The following is a 20,159-nucleotide window of genomic DNA, read 5'->3' as shown; positions in this document are numbered from 1 at the left end:
GCTGCAATGAGAAGTCCTAATTTAGCACTTCAATCTAAATGCAATCACACTAGACAATAAGTTGAGTATATAATTTTTTCTTCTTTTTTTTCTTTTTGGCTGCTAATAAAAGTGTAATAACAATGAAGTAGATTTTGCTGGGAGAATACATAATACCAATAATTTTTTTTTAAAGGAAGACTAATCTGATAGAATTATAAAGAAAAAATTTAAAGAGGCAAAAGAGAACTGAAGCATGGAAATCAGCTATACAGGTTACTATAGTACAGTACTGATAGTATGAATAGAAAGGGAAATGGAAAGGTTTAAGAAAACTAAAATGGGACATTATCTCTGGATATGAGGAGTCAAGACTGATAGAATATTGTATACTTTTTTATAAAGTTAAAGACAGATGAATTATTAAATTATTAGCATTATTAATATCTCAGAAATTTGAGTGTTCCAAAATCCAAAAAATTATAAACGGTCCTTATAGATTATCTGTGATGTCTTCTCTCATGATTCTACAAACTCCATAGGATCTCAATAGCATTTTCTGTTACCTAGAAAAATCATTAGCAAATATGTTAGCATACAAAAAATATGGGTTTATATTATAAATATTATAATTAGTTTCTCAGTCTTTATAACTAATTAACAAAGTATATTATTTCTAGGGCTTAGTAGAATTTTGTTTATTTTCTAAATCAATGAAACTGTAAAGCATTCTCAATATGGCTCCTTTTTTCTCTATGTCAACTGGAACGCAATGTGTTTCCTACAGAATAAAAATGGATTAACAACACAGAAAAGCCTCACCTTTACTCAGAATAAAATGGAACTTTTTGAATCTCTATAGATAAGGAATGTGACAATATATAACGAAGTGACTCCCCTCCCTTCTCTGCCTCCCTCTTTTAAGTTTCAGTTTAGAAAATAACATTAGGACAATACTTTATAGTGAAGTCATTGTTCTCATCTAAGAAACAATCATTAGTCATTGTTTATGATCTATTCCAAAACAACGCTCTTTTCCTCTTCGCCAAAAACCTAAACTTTGAGAAAAATGACTAGAAGTTCATGGAAGAACTCTGTCCTCTCTGATAACCAAATTAGGGAGATGGCCAGACTAGGGCAAAGAGACTTTTGATACACTTGGGATCAGTTTCTTCTTTCTCAATGCCTGAGTGGGGAATAATCAAATTAAGTCTTTGACTACTTCATTTAATAAAAATATCAAGTTCTCCTTGGATGAAGTGGGAAGGAGAATGCTTTGGACTAGCTGAAGAAGATTTAAAAAGATTTTGTAATAATGATTCTACAGGGTGCAAGGACATTTTAAGTTACTATCGTTCTGAGACTGTTACCCAAACTCTGAACCCTTTCTTAATCTTGACTGTGGCATTTTATTTATTGTTTGAGAATATCATAAATGATAACTCCCCAAAAGTTTACGTTAGAGAGTCTTTCAAAGGTTAGGGGAAGTTCTGCCCATTTTCAGACCTTTCTCTCTAACCAACAATAGCTAGAATGACAATTCATAAAATTCTTTCTGGCAGGCTTATGCCCACAACAAAGAGCGTCCTTTTTATTTAGGAGGCACTACTTGAGAGTGAAGTCAAGCAAAACTGCCCTTTTCTTACCTTCTTTCAAAGGCACTTTGGGAGTAAAGTTTTCTTTACTTTCGTGCTGAAAAGCTTTAGAAGGGTCAAATCGCTTGAAACCTTTTGCTTCATTCAATTGTTCCTGAAGCTTTTTCCCAGCTTGTTTTTCCTTAGTCAGCTGAGAACGGAGTTTAGAAATCTCCTAAAAAAGGAAAGTAACCAATAATTTTTATTTTGCAATAGATGTGCTATAAATGTCACTTGCCAATAATGTACAAAGTTTCCAAAGCATAGGCTCTTAACTTGAGACAGAAAGATTCCAAGACATCTACGAACTTTGACAGGGAAAAAGTAACCTCTTTATTTTCACTAAAATAAGTTTTAATGAAAATACAAATTTTCACTCTAGCTGAAATTAACATTCCTTCCTTTAATTATTTAAAGACATTTTGAGAAGCGGTCCAAAAGTTTCACTAGGCTACCAAAGGGGTTCACAATACACACAAAAAAGTTAAGAACCCCAGTTCTAAATGATGCATTAAAAACATTTCAAATTATCATTTTAGTCAAAATATTTAAGAATGATAATAAATTATGAACTAATCTGGGGTCATCTTTTTTTTCTTGTGACACAGCTGTAACTAAATTGAGATAGATTATTTTCAAGATGGTCACTTAAATATTTGGGTTTGAGCCTTGGCTCTGCTGACTTACTAGTAAGACCATGAGTAAGTCATTTACCCTCACTTTAGTTTCCTCAACTATAAAATGAAAAGGAGGAAGAGTGGTATGGGCAAGATGATCTCAAAGACCCCTTGCAAGTCTAAATCCTATGATCCTAAAAGAAGTTAATGTCAGAATAGAAATATTTTCCTCACTCCATTTGCCAGTTATCATATAATTCACATTAAAGACTTTCATATGCAAACAGAAATATATATGACATTTTGCCTGGTGTTTCCTCATATAAAGTTCTTCTATCCTAAAAATATCATGGTAACTTGAAACACTGAACATTTGAGAGTAAGATTCCCTGCATTTGTTTATTTTGCTAATCAGAATGTTTTCCAACAGAACAAAACAGTTAAAAAGTAAATTGAAATCCAAGTCAAGTGAACAGAACTTCTTCACTGTGTTCTCAGTGGGGTCAGTTCAAAGATGTGGCTGGATAACTTATGTCACTGGGCACTTAAAAACTCTGCTGGTATGATAGCTATACCATTGCAAATGATTTCCAAGGACTGAGATGAGAGAATAGAAATGGAAAATTATTGCAACTTACAAAATGGAGAAAGCAAATACTTCCAACTACATGGTGGCAAGTTTGAATTCAATTGCTAATACCAAAACAGATTATTTAAAATGAATGTGAGTACTCAGAAGGAGGTAAGCATTAAGAGTCATTCAGACTAATTTCATTTCCTTTGAACAAGAAGGCCAAAAGGGGAAAACTATGAACACACACACACAAACACACATACACATATATTTCATAAAATTTAGAGCTGGAAGGGTCCTTAATGATACAAAACAATGCCCCCATTTTAATGATGAGGAAACTAAGATTCTAAGGCTTTAGTGACTTAATAGCATATGCATAGGTAAAAAGCATCAAAGTTGAGATTTAAACCTAGGTCTTCCAAATCTATGTCCAGTGTTCTTTCTATTATCAAATTATCCCTTTTTCAAGTATGGATAATAAATACCTTTCTGAAATCCAATGTCTCATGATGTACTTGTGGACAAACTAGAAAGATGTAGGCTGAATGATAATACGTTCAGGTGGCTATAAGATTGTCTAACTAGATGGATCTATCTACTAATGGATTAATCTGAAATAAAATGCTACATGGTTGTTTTGGACCCTGTTCAGTTCTAAATTTTCGACAGTGACTTGGATAAAAGCATGGATGGTATTCTTATCAAATTTGAAAATGACACAAACTATAGGAAGGATAGTTAATAAACCAGAAGACAGAATTGGAACACAAAAAGGTTAATGGGCAATAATGGTAAGTAGAAGCCAAAAAGATGAAGGTCATAGAGATGGATGTAAAATATCTGTATTTGCGTTTAAAAAAATAGGCCTGCACAAGTACAGGCTGCTGTGTAATATTAACAAATAAGTCTCCATGAAAACGAGGTTCTGTTGGACATGGCATTTAATATGTCAATAGCTTGATGATGACAAACCTACAAATCCAATGAAATCTTCGGCTGCATTAACAGAGCCAATGTATGATGTGAAAGAGATTATATTCTTTCTACACTGTGATCTGGTCAGACAGGCTATACTTGAAGTACTTTTTCAGTTTGTGAAATCATGTTTTAGAAAGGACAATGAGAAGGTAGAGTGCAGTAAGAAGAGGGCAACCAAGAAGGGGAAGAAAAAGGAAATGATGCTAAAGAAAAGTTCAAGCAATGAACTAAGGATATTTAACCTGGAGAAGAAAAATATCTGAAAGACGTAAGGAACAGAGGTAATAAAAGGGGAACACTAGCTACCTTCAAACGTTTAAAGAATTACCATGTGGAAGAAATATTAGAAGTTATTTGTTTGAACCCAGAGAACAAAACTCAAAGCAGTGAGTGAGTTACTTTGAAGCAAATTTCCTAGCAAGTGGAACTGTCAAAAAATGGAATGATTTTCAAGCGTATTTACATATTAGCTGCATGACCATGATGGAATATTGTGAGGCTGAGATTTATGATAAGGGTAAAGGACATGGCTGATGAATTTACTTCCAATTCTAGTACTCTATGATTCACTTAAATTTTTGTAATTGTTTTTAAAAACTGCAGAATGAATTTGTTAATCCAACTATGTGGGAGGGTCTTGCTAATTTTGTGAATGAAAACGAGAATGAAATCTTAAATTTACAAACCAATTTGAACTGGTTATTTTCTTCCTTTAATTTCATGACATGTCTAATTTTTTGCTTTTGATTCTGATGCCCCAATAACTTAGCATATGATTCACTTAGTTTATTCAGTTCTTCCTGTGTTGTGCCATGTTCAGTCAATAAAGCTCTCTTTTCTGCTTCAAATGCATCCAATTGTTCCTAAAAAAAGATTTACACAGGAAAATTTAAAGGTAAGAATTTTCAAGTTCACACACGTATAAATCAGTTCTTAGAAATTAAATTTTAACATATTATTCTAGCACTTCTTAGATCATAATAGTGCTAAAAATATAAGCATACAGCTATTGAATTTTTATATGTTGAATTTTCTCTATCCTCAGGCAAACAAAACAACTAATTTAAAAGATTTAAGTATCACAGTATCATGTACACTTCTTTTATAAGTCACACTAGAGAAAAGACTTTACATTATGAGAGGTATAGAATCTTCTTTTGGAGCTCAGATCACAGGTAAAAGTAACTGGCATTAAATATTTCAAAGAATCAAAAGTAACTGTTTAAATTTATAGTGGACAAACCTGAAAAGGCTTTGTTTTGCTATAAAGTTCTTCATAAAGAAGATGCCATTTTTTCACTTCTTGTGTTAACTCCATATTCTTTTCTACAGTTTTGCTAAATAAGGAGGAAAAAAAGACTAAATAACAATAAATAACATAATTCTAATTTGAGAAATACAAGTGATGCAAGATATTACCTTGTTTCTTCCATCTCAAGTTGTTTCTTAAAGTCTTCACTTTGTTGCTTGAGTTTATTCTGTAAATTTGATATTTGTTCTAGAGAAGAAGCTGCTGTTTCTTTTATTTCTTCTTCTTTAAGTGCCAATTTATTCTGCATGTCTAGAAACATCCTTAGATTTGAGGCAGATATAAAATCAAGTAATTATTCTAGTCCTTCACATGAAAATGAAAGTTGCATACCCATGATTTTAACTTTCCTTTTAATTACTATAAAATTGAATGTTAAAATTCTTAAAAGCAAAATAAAATTTTATAAACCTACCAAATAGCATGTACAGCAATTTACTGCTAGAGCTAAATGATTTATAACAAAAGTCCCTAATTAAATCTTTCTGAATGCCTCTCTTACGGAGAGAGAAATGTGGATTCTACTATTCTAGTAGAGTTCTAGGTTCATCATGCAAATTACTGAAACCATCTAATAGATCTGAAGGAATTACAATCCAACTAGGTGAAGGAAGCACCGCACTGATGATATTATAGCTGTTTTGACATACTAATGAAATATAATAAGGCTTATGTATATGTACATGTATATACATATATATGTATATATATGTATGTATATATACACACATATATATACATACATATATGTCTATATATACACACATATATATACACATATGTATATATATATATATACACACTTATGTAAGTATAATATTTATCATTTCCTCCTTATGGTAATGAAATGTGTAGGTGGCCCTACCTTGCATATTCTTCTTCCTTTTTATTTTCAGCATGCTGAACCTCCAACATTTGCTGTTGAACAAGCTCAACTGTTTTTTCTGCCTCAGAAGCCTTTTTCTGTAATGATGAATTTTCATACCTAAGAACTGCCATTTCTTCAGTCACTGACATTTTATGGCTTTACCCCCAAAAGAAAAAAAAAATCAAGGTAATCATTTTAACCATTGTATAATGACAAGCTATTATCCCACCAACTCACATAATTCAAAACCCATTTAATGCACATATGATGGCGAAGGGGAAGGACTGTAATACAGTTGTACACCAAGACAACTAAAAATTCAAATATCCTAATATCCTAAAACAGGATCCTAATATAAAAATAGCATCCTAATAGGGATGCTATTCCTTCTGTGTTCATCTTCTACCACTATGTTTCCAGTGCAGGGTTTACTCAAGGTGCATCAAAATGTCAGGAACTGGGTGGTGGACAAGATACCTTTCATATTCAGCAATGACTTCTTTAAGACTTTGCAATGTATCATTGTACTTTTCCTGCCAGTGCAGAGAAGCCTGATTATGTGCTTCATTGCTTTTCTCAATTTCATCCTGTTTCCTTGGGGAAGAGGGGAAACAAAAATTATCTCAGATTTTTGCCAAAGAGAGACTCTCAAGAACAATTGCTAGGGTTAAATTATGCAGAAGACTGAGAGTGACAAAAAAAGAAACACTTGGCTTAAAGATGTCTCACTGAAAAACTTTCTCTGAAACTATTACAAGGTTATTTGGTAACAGTAACTTTCCTAGAGATTGTTATTACTCAAGGACTTAAGAAAGAAGATAGGTATAAAAGTATGATAGGAAAAACTTTAAAAATTTGCCTTTTGAAAAAAGTTTCACATGTTTCTTAAAATACTAAGAATGGACAATAGCATCAAAAATGAAAAGTTTTTAGGTTTGAAAATATACTTGCTATTTAACCAAAAATCATTTGGGAAACTAGAAAGAGCTAAAATAAAATTAGAATAGAAGAAAGTTTAATTACAAAATGTATTTGAAATATGTAAGAAAACAAAGATATTAACAACAGAATTGAGAACCCATCATCTGATCCTTCCATCAATTTAATACTTTTAGAATCAGAAAAGACCTTAGGAATCATTTAGTCCAAGCCTCTTATTTTACAGATGAAGAAACTTCAGCTCAGTTAGGTCAAGTGATTTGAGATGCCTGGGCTGGTTAGGGGCAGAGACAGGACTAAAGCTCAGGGATTCCAGCTCCTAGGCCTGTGTTCTTGCTATACAAATTATTCAAGAAACCAAATAACCTCAGAACTTGTCTCTTTCTCAAGAGAATCACAATTAAAACTTGTAAAGTAAAATAATCAAGACATAGACTTAATATTTTGATTTCAACTTCAAAATTAAACTAAAGAGTTTACAAACCCTTTAAGCTTTTCTTCTAAGAGTTGGAGCTCTCTAGCTCTGGATGTATTCTCTTTCTCCAGCTGTTTCACCAGCCTTTTAGCCTGTTCATCCTTTTGTTGCAATTTATCTAGCTCACTCAATGCTTCTTTTAATTCTTCTTGAAAAAGATTTTTCTCATTAATTAACTCTTCTTGAAATAGACAAAGCTTCTGGTTAAGACTAGAAGATAATTCCTATGACCAAACAACATCATCTCAAATTATTCTGACATATTAGTAAACCAAAACTGAGAGATACATATCAAGGTAGAATCAAGCAACATAAACACTAAGCTTAAGAAGTAATAGAGCAATACTTCCTCATCTTGGAGAACAAACAAGTGTTTACCTGCTCTCGTTGCAGACGTAAATCAGTTTCTGTCTGCTTTTGTTCCAGCTTTTCATTTTCTTGCTTTTCTAGAGTTAATCTTTCTTTCAAGCCTAGTATCTCTGCATTCAGATTTTGTTCCAATTCTTTGTCTTGCCTGGCAAGATCCCCTAAAAAAAGACATTTCTAAAACATTATAACTAGATGAAGCATTATCTTTGAAGGAATATAGTCTCACATTAATAGTCCACTGATCTCTCTTTACTGTTTAAATATATTTAAATGTTTATTTTTAAAAATCCAACTGCTTAAAAAAAAATCCAACTGCTTTAAATATTCTGAATTATCGGAACTTCATGAACCACAATATGCTTTCATTTAAGTCTTCAAAAACAATTATCTTAGTAAATTTTTACTGGTTCAGACTAAATGACAGAGAAGTAAAAAAGTCTAATAATTCAATAATTGAAAAGAAATGCAACTATAGTACTAATTCGATTGACAAAATGTTCTGGAAAAAATCACTTAATATTAAATATGATATTATTCTTAATATTAAGTAATAATTAAGACAATTATCATATTATACATTGAAATTCTTAATGAGTTTTTTTTAAACCTCTTTAAAATACTGAAAGGTGTCCCCTTACAGATATCAATGCCAAGAATAAATTACCAAAGTCAGAAAAAGCTAAACATGACTATATTATAGTAATATACTCACAAAGAAATTTTTGCCTCTTATAACTTTTCCTGCCTTTGAAAAAAATGCTGTAATTAACAGATTAAAAATATAGTTTTTTATTTATCACCCTATCAGAAAGTCAAGAATTATGTTTTTAAGGTCTTAATGAATTGCATTCAAGCCATTTATGTCATCATTACCACCAGAGAATTAACATTATTAGAGGCTTAAAGGTTTTGAAAAAGAGCCTGTAAGATATATTTATTTTACTTCATTGACCATTCACCTTTATTTAGCACTATTTTTTCTTTTGTTTATTTCTCTTTTTTTGGATAATTTAAAGTTATTATTTCTGTGAATAAGTAATTGTACCTTTTTCCTTTTCAAGAATCTGACATCTAGTGTTCAGGTCTTTAATTTTTTTAGATAATACATCCACATTTTCATCCAGAGACTGTTTAAGGATCAAAATCTCTTGATTCTTCTGATTCAAAGTCTCTTTCAATTGGACAATATCCAACTTATATTTCTCCACTTGATCTGATGTAGAGCTTCATTAAAAACAAATGTAGAATACGTTTTATTAGTTATCATGTTTCATATTTTCCCAAATAAAAAACACTTGAGAAGGCATTTATATTACCTGACTTCTGTAATATATTCCAAGAGATTATCAATTTCTAGTTTTTCTTCAATCATTTCTTTTTCGGTAGTAACACTACAAGAAATAGTGATACATGTTATTTTAATATAGTTTGAATAAAAATTATGGCCAAAGTAGAGTTCTGCTTTAAATTGAAGATTTTCTAAAGTTACAGAGACTGTCATCTAAGACCAATGAATAACCTTCTGAACTGTTTAAACAGTTTAAACTGTTCAAATTCAGAACCGATGGAGAAAGTTACGTATCTATAAGAGTCAGAACTGCTATTAAGGCCATCAAATATGGCTCACAGCTAAATCTGAACTCTCTAGATGGATGTTAACATTAGTGGAACCATTCCATCTGTAAGTTTACAAATCGATGGGGTGAAAAAAAGTATTCCAGTGGCAAGTAGTAAGTCTGGGAAATACTGCCAATAGTCTCATCAATATGTAGAGAAATAGTGAAAAACAGTCCAATGGAGGTTTTTATTTAAATTAGTTTTGCCCACTGGTAGACAGGCACATTATCCAACAGTAAAAAACAAGGCTTTTAGATTCTATTTTACCAACTTACAGTTTTTCCTCAAGTTGTGCCAAATTTCCTTGAGAATCATGAAGATTCTTTTGGGCCGTTTGTAGCTTGATTTCCATCCCTTCTTGTTTCGGAACATTCTAAACAATAAAATGAGAACTACTGATAAGAAAAAGCTCTTATGGTCTTAACAGAAGAAACCTGAAGACAATACTCACCCTCTTCTTTGCTTCAATCTTATTTTTCAGTTTCATTAACTCTAAGCTTAAATGACTCATTTTCTTCTCGTAACCATCTTCAGAAAACTAAAAATAATTTAAAATTCAGAAGCATTTTAGGTACAAATAATTATTAAATATTACATGGCCGTTTCTTATCCACATAACTATGGTCAGGATTGACATTTCTCCAATATACTGCAATAGGGACAGTCAGTTGATGTTACAAATGTCAGAGCAGTTGACAATACTCCATAACTGACCATACAGACTATCTCACCTTTTCTTTACTTTGCCACATGTACCACTGGACATCCTGATATGTTGTTTAGAGGCTTTTTAGACAATAGCTAACCCTAAATAAACTTATGTGCCTCCTTAAAACACCACCAATTCAAAATACCCACTTCAGCTCTAAATATGTATGTAACAAGCAAAGACAACCTGAACCAAGCTTTGGTGAAGTTGTATTTAGATCATTCAATAAAAAATGATTTTTGGAAATTCTTAGAATTCTTCTTTATAGGTACAATAACCCTTCTAGGGTACCTAAAATCCATTGTCCAATTTGCAAATCCTAATATAAAAAATACAGATTCTAAGACATCTTTATAAACTAAAGTGATTTTCTTGTAGATGGCTTTTGCTTGGTTCCAACTGATCAGAGATTATATTGTACAAACCTGGGGTATAAATATTGTTAGTTATAAATTCAAACACAAGAGAGCTCTAGCCCAAATCTTTACCTTCTTCTATCTATAAGCACTTTCATAGGAAAGGATCTATTAACTGTTAACAGTTTTCAAAATTATTAAAACATGAATAGAGCTTTTCAGAAATCAGTTAAGTAAACTCCTTAAATTGCTTTTTGGTATCATACATATTCAAGTGATTGCATACGATCCCTGTAACTATAATTGTCTTTTGAAATCATGAATAGGTAATTCTCCTTATTTTGGTACAGTGGCCCATGTGGAATTAGTAGCAGAAAGGGGAAAAAAATCAATCACTAACTTTTTAAAAAGGGAAATATTTTTAAAATTTCACAGTAAGAAGAGGGAATAAAAAAATTAGCAACACACTCATAAGGAGAAAAGGAAAGGGAAGAAATGTAGTTTTTCATCAAAGCTAGCCTGGTAGAGTAGAAAGGCACTAAAGATGGAGACCTGGGTTCACCATCCAGCTGTCTCTAACCAGTCTGATGAAGTTGGACCATTCATTTAGGCACTTTGGGCCTTAGTTTCCTCATCTGTAAAATAAGGAGGCTGTACTTATCAGGGTCTTTCTGCTACCAGAGGTACTGTTTTTAAATTTCCTTTAAGTTTAAAAATGGTATGCATACATTAAACAAGGAACTATTATGTTAATGAGATAGTTAGGTAACACAATGGATAGAATATAAGACCTGAAGTCCAGAAGACCTCAGTTCACATCCTGCTTCAGACACTTACTAATAACTATGTAACCCTGGGTCAATCACTTAACGCTGATGTGTCTCAGTTTCCTCATCTACAAAATGAAGATAATAATAGCACTTTACTGACAGAGTTGTTGTGAGAACTTTTATACTTGACTAATTTTAGTAACTAAGATTTTGCAACTAGAATTGCTGACATAGACAAAAATAATTTGAACTTAAATGTAAGGCCTACATACCTTTATTTTTAGTAGTTCATTAGCTCTAGTTAATTCAATAAGCTGCTTTTCCAAAGATGCAATATTTGCTGAGAGAGATGTTTTCTCTCTGACTGCTATGTTTAGCTTTGCTTCCATCTTCTCAAACTCTGCTTCCAAATCTTGAATACGTTTATCCTGTATTCCACGTTCTTGCACTAGGGCACGTATCTGGAATCAAATGAATGAAAAATAAGTTCCATATGTACAAATGTATGTGCAAATATAAACTGAATTTCATATACTAATAAAATATAAACTCTACCTATTCCAACCAACTAGTACTAATTTCTCATACATACATTCTTTTTAGATGTATCTCTCCTATTGCAAAGGTATTTTCAGCAATTTGAACAAATCAGAATCAATATTCTCCCTCAACAGACTTAACAATTAAAACCAATCTTATGCGACAATTTATCAGAATTCAAAATCTCACTTCTGGATGTAATTAAGCACTTTCAAGACCTATGTATTTTTGTATATAGGCTGTTATGATTGGAAGGGAGCTTAAGAGATAATTTTAAGTAAATACTACCAGGGCAGAAATAACTTCAAGGTCACACAGCTAGTTAGTAGTTCAAATGAAATTGGAACTCAGGTGTTCCAGTGTAGAATTCGGGGTTTTATTTTTTATTATATGATACTACCTTCTCCAATTTTCTTAAAAAATATATTTATACATGAGATCGTTCAAAAAGCTCTCAAACTAATAATTGCTATGCTATTATTCTTATAGTTTAACCATAAGATTTCAAACATCTAATAGCTCACAAAAATACTTCTGAATCAATACATCTCATGAGAGTTATTCTTTTCTTTTAACTTTAGGACTGTCATTGACATCAACTTCTTAAATATATATGGTATTTTGTCAGTAGTCACTGAAACAATAGCTACATTATAAACATTTATTGAATAGTTATTATGGAAAAGATACCGTGTTAATAGCTAGAAACACAAAGAAACAAACAGTCCCTATAACTTATATAAGACCCTTTACAATTCTAAACCCCGTCTCATGTGATGCAGACCTTCTTAAGGCGAACACCTCTACATGATTCTCCATCCCATAGTCTCCAGTAGATTGCCCCTCTCTCATCTCCACTCTCTCACTAATTTTTAATCTCTTCCTGTTTACTAGCTGCTTCCCTACTACCTATAAACATGCTCCTGTCTCCCCTATCCTCAAAAAATCCTCACTTGATCTAGTCATCCCCACTATTATCTCATATCTCTCCTCCCTTTTGTGGCTACATTCCCTGCAAAAACTGTATGCAATAGGTACCTCTACCACCTTCCCTCTCATTCTCTCCTTAATTCTATATGCAGTTTGGCTTCTGAGCTCATAATTCAATTGAAACTGTTCTCTCCAAAGTTACCAATGATCTCTTAACTGCCAAATCTAATTGTCTTTTCTTCTTGATTTCTCTGCAGTTTTTTACATTGTCAATTACTCTCTTCCCCTGGATATTTTCTTGTAGGTGTTTGTGACACTCTTTCCTGGTTTTCTTCCTACCTATGTGACCACTCTTCAGTTTCCTTTGTTAGATTTTTATCCAAGTAACACCCGCTAACCTTGAGTGATCCAAAGGGTTCCATCATGGGCTTTCTTCTCTTTTTCTCCTACTTTATTTGGTGATCTCACCAGCTCCCTTGGATTCAATTATCATCTCTCTGCTGATGATTCACAAGTCTAATTATCTAGCCCTAACCTCTTGTGCTGACATCTGGTCTCACACCTCTAACTGCCTACTGGACATCTCAAACTGGATATCTCAGATGCCCACAGACACTCAACATGTAGAAAACTGAAGTCATTATCTTTCCCCCTCAAGTCCTTGCCCTTCCTGGGAGAAGAAGTGAGGCTGGTGACCTGCACAGCCCTCCCTCACTCAAAACAAAGTCAAGTGCAAGTCATGTCATCATTTCTCTGACGCTATGGTTTTCTTTGGCAACGAAGGACGAACACAATCCTCCCCCTTCCTAATTTCCCTATGACTGCTGAGGATACTATCATCCACCCAATCACCCAGACTCACAACCTAAGAGTCATTCTCTATTCCTCATTCTCTCTCACCTGCCTCATCCAAACTACTGTCAAAGTCTGCTGATTTTACCTCTGAAACATCTTTCAAAAGCACCCCCTTCTTTCCCCTGACACTACTACCACCCTGGTAGAGGTCCTTATCACCTCATGCCTGGACTATTGCAATAGCCTGCTGTTGTCTCCCCAACACAAGTCTCTCCCTACCCAGGTCTATCCTTTACTCAGATGTCAAAGTGATCTTCCTAAAGTGTATTTCTGACCCTCTCTCTCCTCTCCTCTCTCCCTCCTCACCCAACAGATTTCAATGGCTCCTCCAAGATTAAACATAAAATCCTTTGTTTGGTATTTAAAGCTCTTCATAACCTGTTTCTACCCTGTCTCTTCTCCCCTCCCTGCCCCCCACCCCTTTCCAGTCTTCTGAAATGGGAAGGGAAAGAATACAGCAGGAAATCTAGGTAACGTAAAAAGCAAAAGATATCAAAAAAATCTATTTCTCAATAAGCTTTGTTTTACATTTAAAGAACTGAAAATATATTTTTCTTACCTCTTTCTCCTGCATCTTTAGCTTTTTCAGCTCTTTATTATCCCTCTGAGATTCTGTCTATTAAAATATAAAAAAAAATGCAATAAATAGTAAGCATAATTTGTGAAGCTAAAAATCTTTGAGAAATTGACTTTACACACTTATTTTGTACCTAAAGAACTCATCATGCTCCACCTTGACAAAGGTAAACCTGGCTTATTCAAAGTTGTACCAGCAGGGCTATGGAGTACAAGTTTTCACAAGACTTTGCCAAGGATGCCAATAACACCCTGTGCCTGCATTCTGAGAAGAAGCACAACAGCTCATCACCAGGTGTGATACCACCAGCAAATACCACCATCATTACTGGCCAGGTAATGAATTCTTTGGTCACTAGGACCCAAGGGGAAAAAAAACAAACTTCAAAATGACCTTTAGTTCTGTGCTGCCCCTTCTTGCCAATCACCCCTCCCCCAAAAAACAATCCAAAAAACTTCAAAGTGACCTTTAGTCCTGTGCTGCCCCTTCTCATTTCACCAGTGCTGGGGCAGAATAGAAGACAATGGGGACTGAGAAGTGAAGAATTACACTGTTTGGAGACTTGTTATAACTTCAGTTTAGCTACTGTTATTCTAAATGTTAAGATCTATGTTCAATAATCAGTGAGTAGATACATTATTGAAGAAATGGAATTTTCTCAATCTTGACATTCTTGTCATAAGTGAAACGAGAAGACACAATTGCAGGTAAGTAGAGGGATGGTCCACAGATTCACCTTGGAGTGACAAGTAAAGAAGCTGGTAAAGTCATCATCAAATGTCCAAACATAATTTCATATGCATTTGGTTATCTTGCATTTAAGTGATCATGACAAATATTTACAAGAAGACTACTATGAAAACATTTGCAGTTTATGTGGCTACATATTTTACAAATTATAAAGAGGTAGAGGAATTAAACAAATAACTAGATAAGATGCTCCAAACTCAATCAACATATATGTGATAATGGGTGTCTTCAATGTAAAGGTCTATGGCCAAAAAAAAAAAAAAATACACTGGGAAATATGGTTCAGGAATAAAGAACGAATGTAGTCCAAGACCTTTAGACTACATGGAAGCCTCAAGCCTATATATTATGAATAACTTTTTCAGGTGAAAAATAACAAAATAAAACAGATTGCACCAGACAGCGTGAATAACAAATAACACAAAGCAATGACATTAATTTTAACATATAGGAAAAGACTCATTATTATTTTGAATCATTCCTGAATCCACTTGAAAATCAAAAATCTACATAACATTAATATTTCAGTAAAAATATAAATTTGAAAGAAGTTGAAAAAATTATTCATTGTAAAATCAGAAGGGAGAACATTATGGGCACTATCACTTCATAAAACAGTGAGAAGCAACAGTGCAACCCAGTGAGAATCCCAACTGAGCAAAGTATTTCCAAGGACATTTGAGGATGAAACTGGAAGAAAGACAATAAATGAAAGACAGAAAAGTATTCACAGAACAAGTTTGTGCTGGAGGTGACAATTTTCCTATACCTAGAGAGCCTACAAGTAGAGTTCCTTAAGAAAATTTAGGGTTTTAAACTTTTGGTGCAGAGGGATTGCAACCCCTTTTCTAAAATTAAGACACATAAAATAGAAGGAACCAAGTAGGATCCTATGAATTAAGGATGTTTCTGATTAGAAAACTCAGGGTGGTAACGCATTTTAAGAATATGCTAGAATCTGCCATTAAAGAAAAAAAAATCTTATATCAAGCAACACTTAATTTGAATTTTAGCATCCACAGAGATTAAATTAAGGCCAATCTACTAAAGGACATGAATGGAATTTAACAGAACTCAACCATGAACCAAAGTCCTTTATTCTACTCTAAATTAAAGTAAAAGACATTGATTCCTAACATCTTACTTAATTACAACTGTTCCTTGGTTACCTGTCCAGAAATGGAAGAAAAAGTCTCAAGACTTGCTTTCTCTGTTACCAGTAACCTTTTAATTTCTCAAAAGATACTCCTTGGAACCTTAACCTAGTAGAGCTCTTAGTAATACTTGCATAAATATAGCAAATACCAGAGTCTTTAGTCAAGCAGTAGGTTCAGTTTGGAATGTGGATCAATATTTTCTTTGCTTTTACAAAATATATCCCAGGAACTAGAGATTCTTTAAATCGATTTTTATACACTGTAGCTTTTTCTATCAATACCCCCTTAATCCAGGGGAGCAACCTCCATAGAAAGGGGGCCTACAATTCCTGCTACCACCAAACACACACAGGCACTAATAATTACAGTTTTAGAATACAAATATTGTTCCTACCACCCCATAATTTTTAAAGAAATAGCAAGAATTGTGAAATCTCATTTCAAAAAAAAAAAAACTGAAGAGTGAGACCATTTTAACAAGATATATATGACCTTGGCTAGAACAGAATAGTACTGATGGTCTTAGGATAGAAAATCATTTTATGAACTTACAAAAAGGCTTTACTACCAAAAAAAAAAAAAAAGATACTGGAATAGATTTCTCACTGCTTTCTTTATTCTGATCATGCATTCACAGGCTACTTCAGTCAGCCAATGATAATATATTTCATTATGTATTTGGTTTGTATCTATCATATAAAGTTTCTTACCTTTAATCTCAAAGGTTTCAGATTTTTCACAGTTGTGGATGTAGGCTTATCTTTGTCATTATTAAGACCATGCTGATTTTCCATATAAGCTGCCATAAAAATTAAAGTTTAAATATAAATAAAGGTAACAAAGATTTCTCAACAGTGGGGGATTGTAAATATTTTAAATATAAGGTATTTATACTAGATTTAAAATATAAATAGAAAGTAGTGGCCTAATTTAATCTTTTTGATCCACAATAAAAATTCAAAATCATTAGTTAAAATTTTATTTTTTCTTCTTATTTACAGTTCCTAGTTATATCCTGACTAAACCTTTTAGAAATGAAAAAGTCAGAGAAAAGTGTGACTATGAGAAGATAAAATCAATTCATTTGCATTCATATGTTTTAATGTGCTGGTTATACAACATAAAAGTTTTAGTACTTAATTACATTCATAAAATGTCAAGTACAAAGCAATCTAAGCCTTCATAATTTACTCAATTTTGTACTTAAGAACTACCTGCAGCTTTAAAGTCTAGCTCTCAGAAAACCCAGACATCTCTATAAAATATAAATAGTTTCCAAATTTTAAAACTTTAGTTTATTATTCAATTACTCAAATATTTATTAAGTGGCTCCACTATGTACAAGTCACTATCCCAGATGCTAGAGATGCAAAAGCGAAAAAGGAAACATCCCCTGTCCTCAAAGAGTTTAAATTCTACTGAAAGCAAAACAACTTGTACACAGAAAAGTATGTAACTTGTCCTTTCATTTTGGAAGGCACTATTACCCTGACGCCGTCTAAAACGTGATTTCTCAAATGATACAGCTCCTTTTGGTATTTCTGAAGTTTTGACATCATAAGCTCCCGGAGAGGGTGCACAGCCTGGAAATAACAAAATCAAACATCCATGTTTTATTTATTCATCATATTTATAGGTTAAGATATAAGAAATGAATAATTAATAGCAAAAATGGCATTTGTAAAATGAAGCTGCTTATTTGTTTCTCTTTATGTAAAAAAAAAAAAATGCCTACTATTTGTTGGTACTGAGAAACACACAGAACTATTTTATTCAAGATTGAAGAACACAAGTCCTCCTTGAAATACAAGAAATATAAGGACATTAGAGAATACTTGCTGTGGGACTTTGGATTGGTAAAATCTTTTCGTTGCAAAAGACCTATAGATGTAGATTATAGTTTGTGACAAATATGCTTACAAGTGAGGAAGTTGGGAGATGGAGAATTAAACCAAAAGAAATGTGACACCAGACAGTTAATATAGTCCTTTTGGCCCCAGGCATCTATGACATAAGAATCAAAAGTAAAAGAAAAATAGCACTTCCTCAGACAGATCTGTTAAGGAAAATTCATTAAATATAAACTAAATAAATGTGGATTTTATATTAAGTAATTTTTTTTTTTGAAAACACTGAGGTGATCTTCATTTATCTAGATGACTAACAAAGGAAAAACTATAATACTCTCCGAGAGTGGAAAAAAGGCAGGTTGTGAGAACATCAGAGAGGTTCTCATCTCAGAGATCTCAAGAATTGGGAGGAACTTCAAAGGTCATCCACTGCACTGTAAATCTGAAAAGGAATCATATTTATAGTGCCTCTGACAAATGGTCTTCCAGCCTTTGCTTAAAGACCTTCAGTGAGGGAGTGTCCATTTATAACAATGGTGCCTAAATTCACATAGCAGTTTAGGGTTTGCAAAACTCATTAGATTATCTACTTCAATCTTTATAACAACCCTCCTAGGTTGGTGCTATTATTATGCCCACTTTATAGATGAAGAAACTTAGAAAGAGGCTGAGTGATTTGCCTAGTAAGGGGCTGGGTAATTATTTGAAGGACTTCCTGACTCCAAGCTAATACCAATTCTAGACACTGCCACCTAGTTTCAAGGCCTTCTTCTTGCTTTGGGCCAGCTCTGGCTTTTTTTTCTCTTTCCTTACAACTGAAATTTACCTCTCAAAATTCCACAGTTGAACAAATCAAATCCTTCTCTGGAATAACTTTTCAGACTCCTACAGCAATGTATCACTGGATTTACAAGTTTAAAGTGATCTTTAAAGATAGACTAAGCCAGTTCTTAACCTGAGATCCAGTGCTTTAATTTTTTTTTCTAAACTTTGCATACCCTTTAAACCAGCAATACCACTGCTAGGTCTATGTCCCAAAGGCATCCAAATAAAAGGGAAAAGGACCTATTTCTACAAAAATATTTATAGCAGCTCTTTTTGTGGTGGCAAAGAATTGGAAATCAAAGGGATTCCCCATCAATTGGGGAACGATTAAACAAGATGTGGTATATAATTGTAATGGAGTATTATTATGTTATGAAAAATGACAAGCAAGATGATTTCAGAAAAACTTGGATTTATATGAACTGACGCATAGTGAAGTGAACATAACCAGAAGGATGTGCACAGTAACAGCAATATTATTTGATGAACTGTGAATGAATTATTCTTAGCAATACAATGATCCAAGACAACCCCAAAGGGCTAATGATAAAGCATGCTATTCATCTCCAGAGAAAGAAGTGATATTGAATACAAACTGAAGCATGCTATTTTTCACTTTCTTTCATTTTTTTTTTCTTTTACTGGAGTCTTCTTGTACGACATAACTAATGGAAATGATTTACATAACTGCACATGTGTAGCCTCTGATTATTTACAGTCAGAGAGGGAGGTGGGGAGGGATAGAATTTGGAACTCAAAATTTTAAATTAAAATGTTTAAAAATTGGGGGGGATTGATACCTTTATTTCAATTTGTTTCCCTTGTAATACTACGTATTTTAATTTGTGTATTTAAAAACATCATTTGGGGAAGAGGTTTCATCAGCCTGTTCATCATACGCATGCATACATACACATACATACATACACACACATACAGTTAAGAATCACTGGCTACACATGAGTAAACTGAAACTCAGAAGTGGAAAAAGGCTTTGAGCGACACAAGAAAAAAGGGAGAATTAGCTTTAAAATCCAAGCCTCACAACCTCACAGTTCACTGACAGCTAAGAATTCTCTCTTAATAAACTCCTACCAAACGGAATAAACCTAGGACAAAGTAAAGCCCCAGGGTCCCATTCTACCACCCATTTCCCTGCGCTCCCTCCCCAGCCTTAGATTCTGATGAAACAAGGCGTCTGATCTGCGTCAGGAAGGGGAAACACTCCTGCCGCGGACTCCGAATAAGTCTCTGGAAGCTTCCCCACTAGAAGACCTCCTCCATACGCACCCGAAGGGTCGTTGAAGCGTTTAAGCGGGGCCTTAGGGAAGGACATGTCAACGACCAGACGTAGCCTTCAGGCACACAGAGAGCCCAGCAACCGCAACCCTTTCGATCGAATTCGAAAAGCTCCGCATGGTCCCCGCCCTTCTTAAGAAGAGCCAATCAGAACATCAGGTCCTTCTACGGCACCAATC

The 20,159-nt window shown here is 33.5% G+C and overlaps 1 protein-coding gene across 1 annotated transcript; it reads right to left on the bottom strand.

Moving 5' to 3' along the window:
- Positions 1–61: 61 nt before the first annotated feature.
- Positions 62–20,149, bottom strand: HMMR (hyaluronan mediated motility receptor). Its single transcript, XM_072630901.1, has 18 exons — positions 19,972–20,149; positions 17,494–17,589; positions 16,717–16,805; positions 14,082–14,138; positions 11,470–11,658; positions 9,814–9,900; positions 9,638–9,735; positions 9,062–9,136; positions 8,791–8,969; positions 7,755–7,903; positions 7,386–7,600; positions 6,440–6,556; positions 5,960–6,118; positions 5,205–5,357; positions 5,029–5,122; positions 4,472–4,648; positions 1,626–1,788; positions 62–545 (listed from the first exon to the last, which is right to left on the bottom strand). Exons 1-18 carry the CDS (start codon positions 20,015–20,017, stop codon positions 526–528), a joined length of 2,163 nt encoding a protein of 720 aa, XP_072487002.1. The 5' UTR covers positions 20,018–20,149; the 3' UTR covers positions 62–525.
- Between the last annotated feature and the right edge of the window lie 10 nt (positions 20,150–20,159).

This window comes from Notamacropus eugenii, chromosome 1 (assembly GCF_028372415.1).
Source record: "Notamacropus eugenii isolate mMacEug1 chromosome 1, mMacEug1.pri_v2, whole genome shotgun sequence".
Taxonomy (NCBI): Eukaryota; Metazoa; Chordata; class Mammalia; order Diprotodontia; family Macropodidae; genus Notamacropus; species Notamacropus eugenii.
The sequence above is the reverse complement of the archived record's forward strand: the minus strand, read 5'-3'. Positions and strand labels throughout refer to the sequence as shown.

Excerpts from the sequence above, each read along its gene's own strand:
- HMMR (XM_072630901.1), bottom strand. The coding sequence starts at position 20,017 with ATGTCCTTCCCTAAGGCCCCGCTTAAACGCTTCAACGACCCTTCGG. Across the intron at positions 7,904-8,790 it reads GATTCTTGAAAAGGAAAAAG|GGGATCTTGCCAGGCAAGAC; the intron begins GTACAATTACTT and ends GTCTTTTTTTAG. Across the intron at positions 5,358-5,959 it reads AAGGAAGAAGAATATGCAAG|GATGTTTCTAGACATGCAGA; the intron begins GTAGGGCCACCT and ends CTCAAATCTAAG.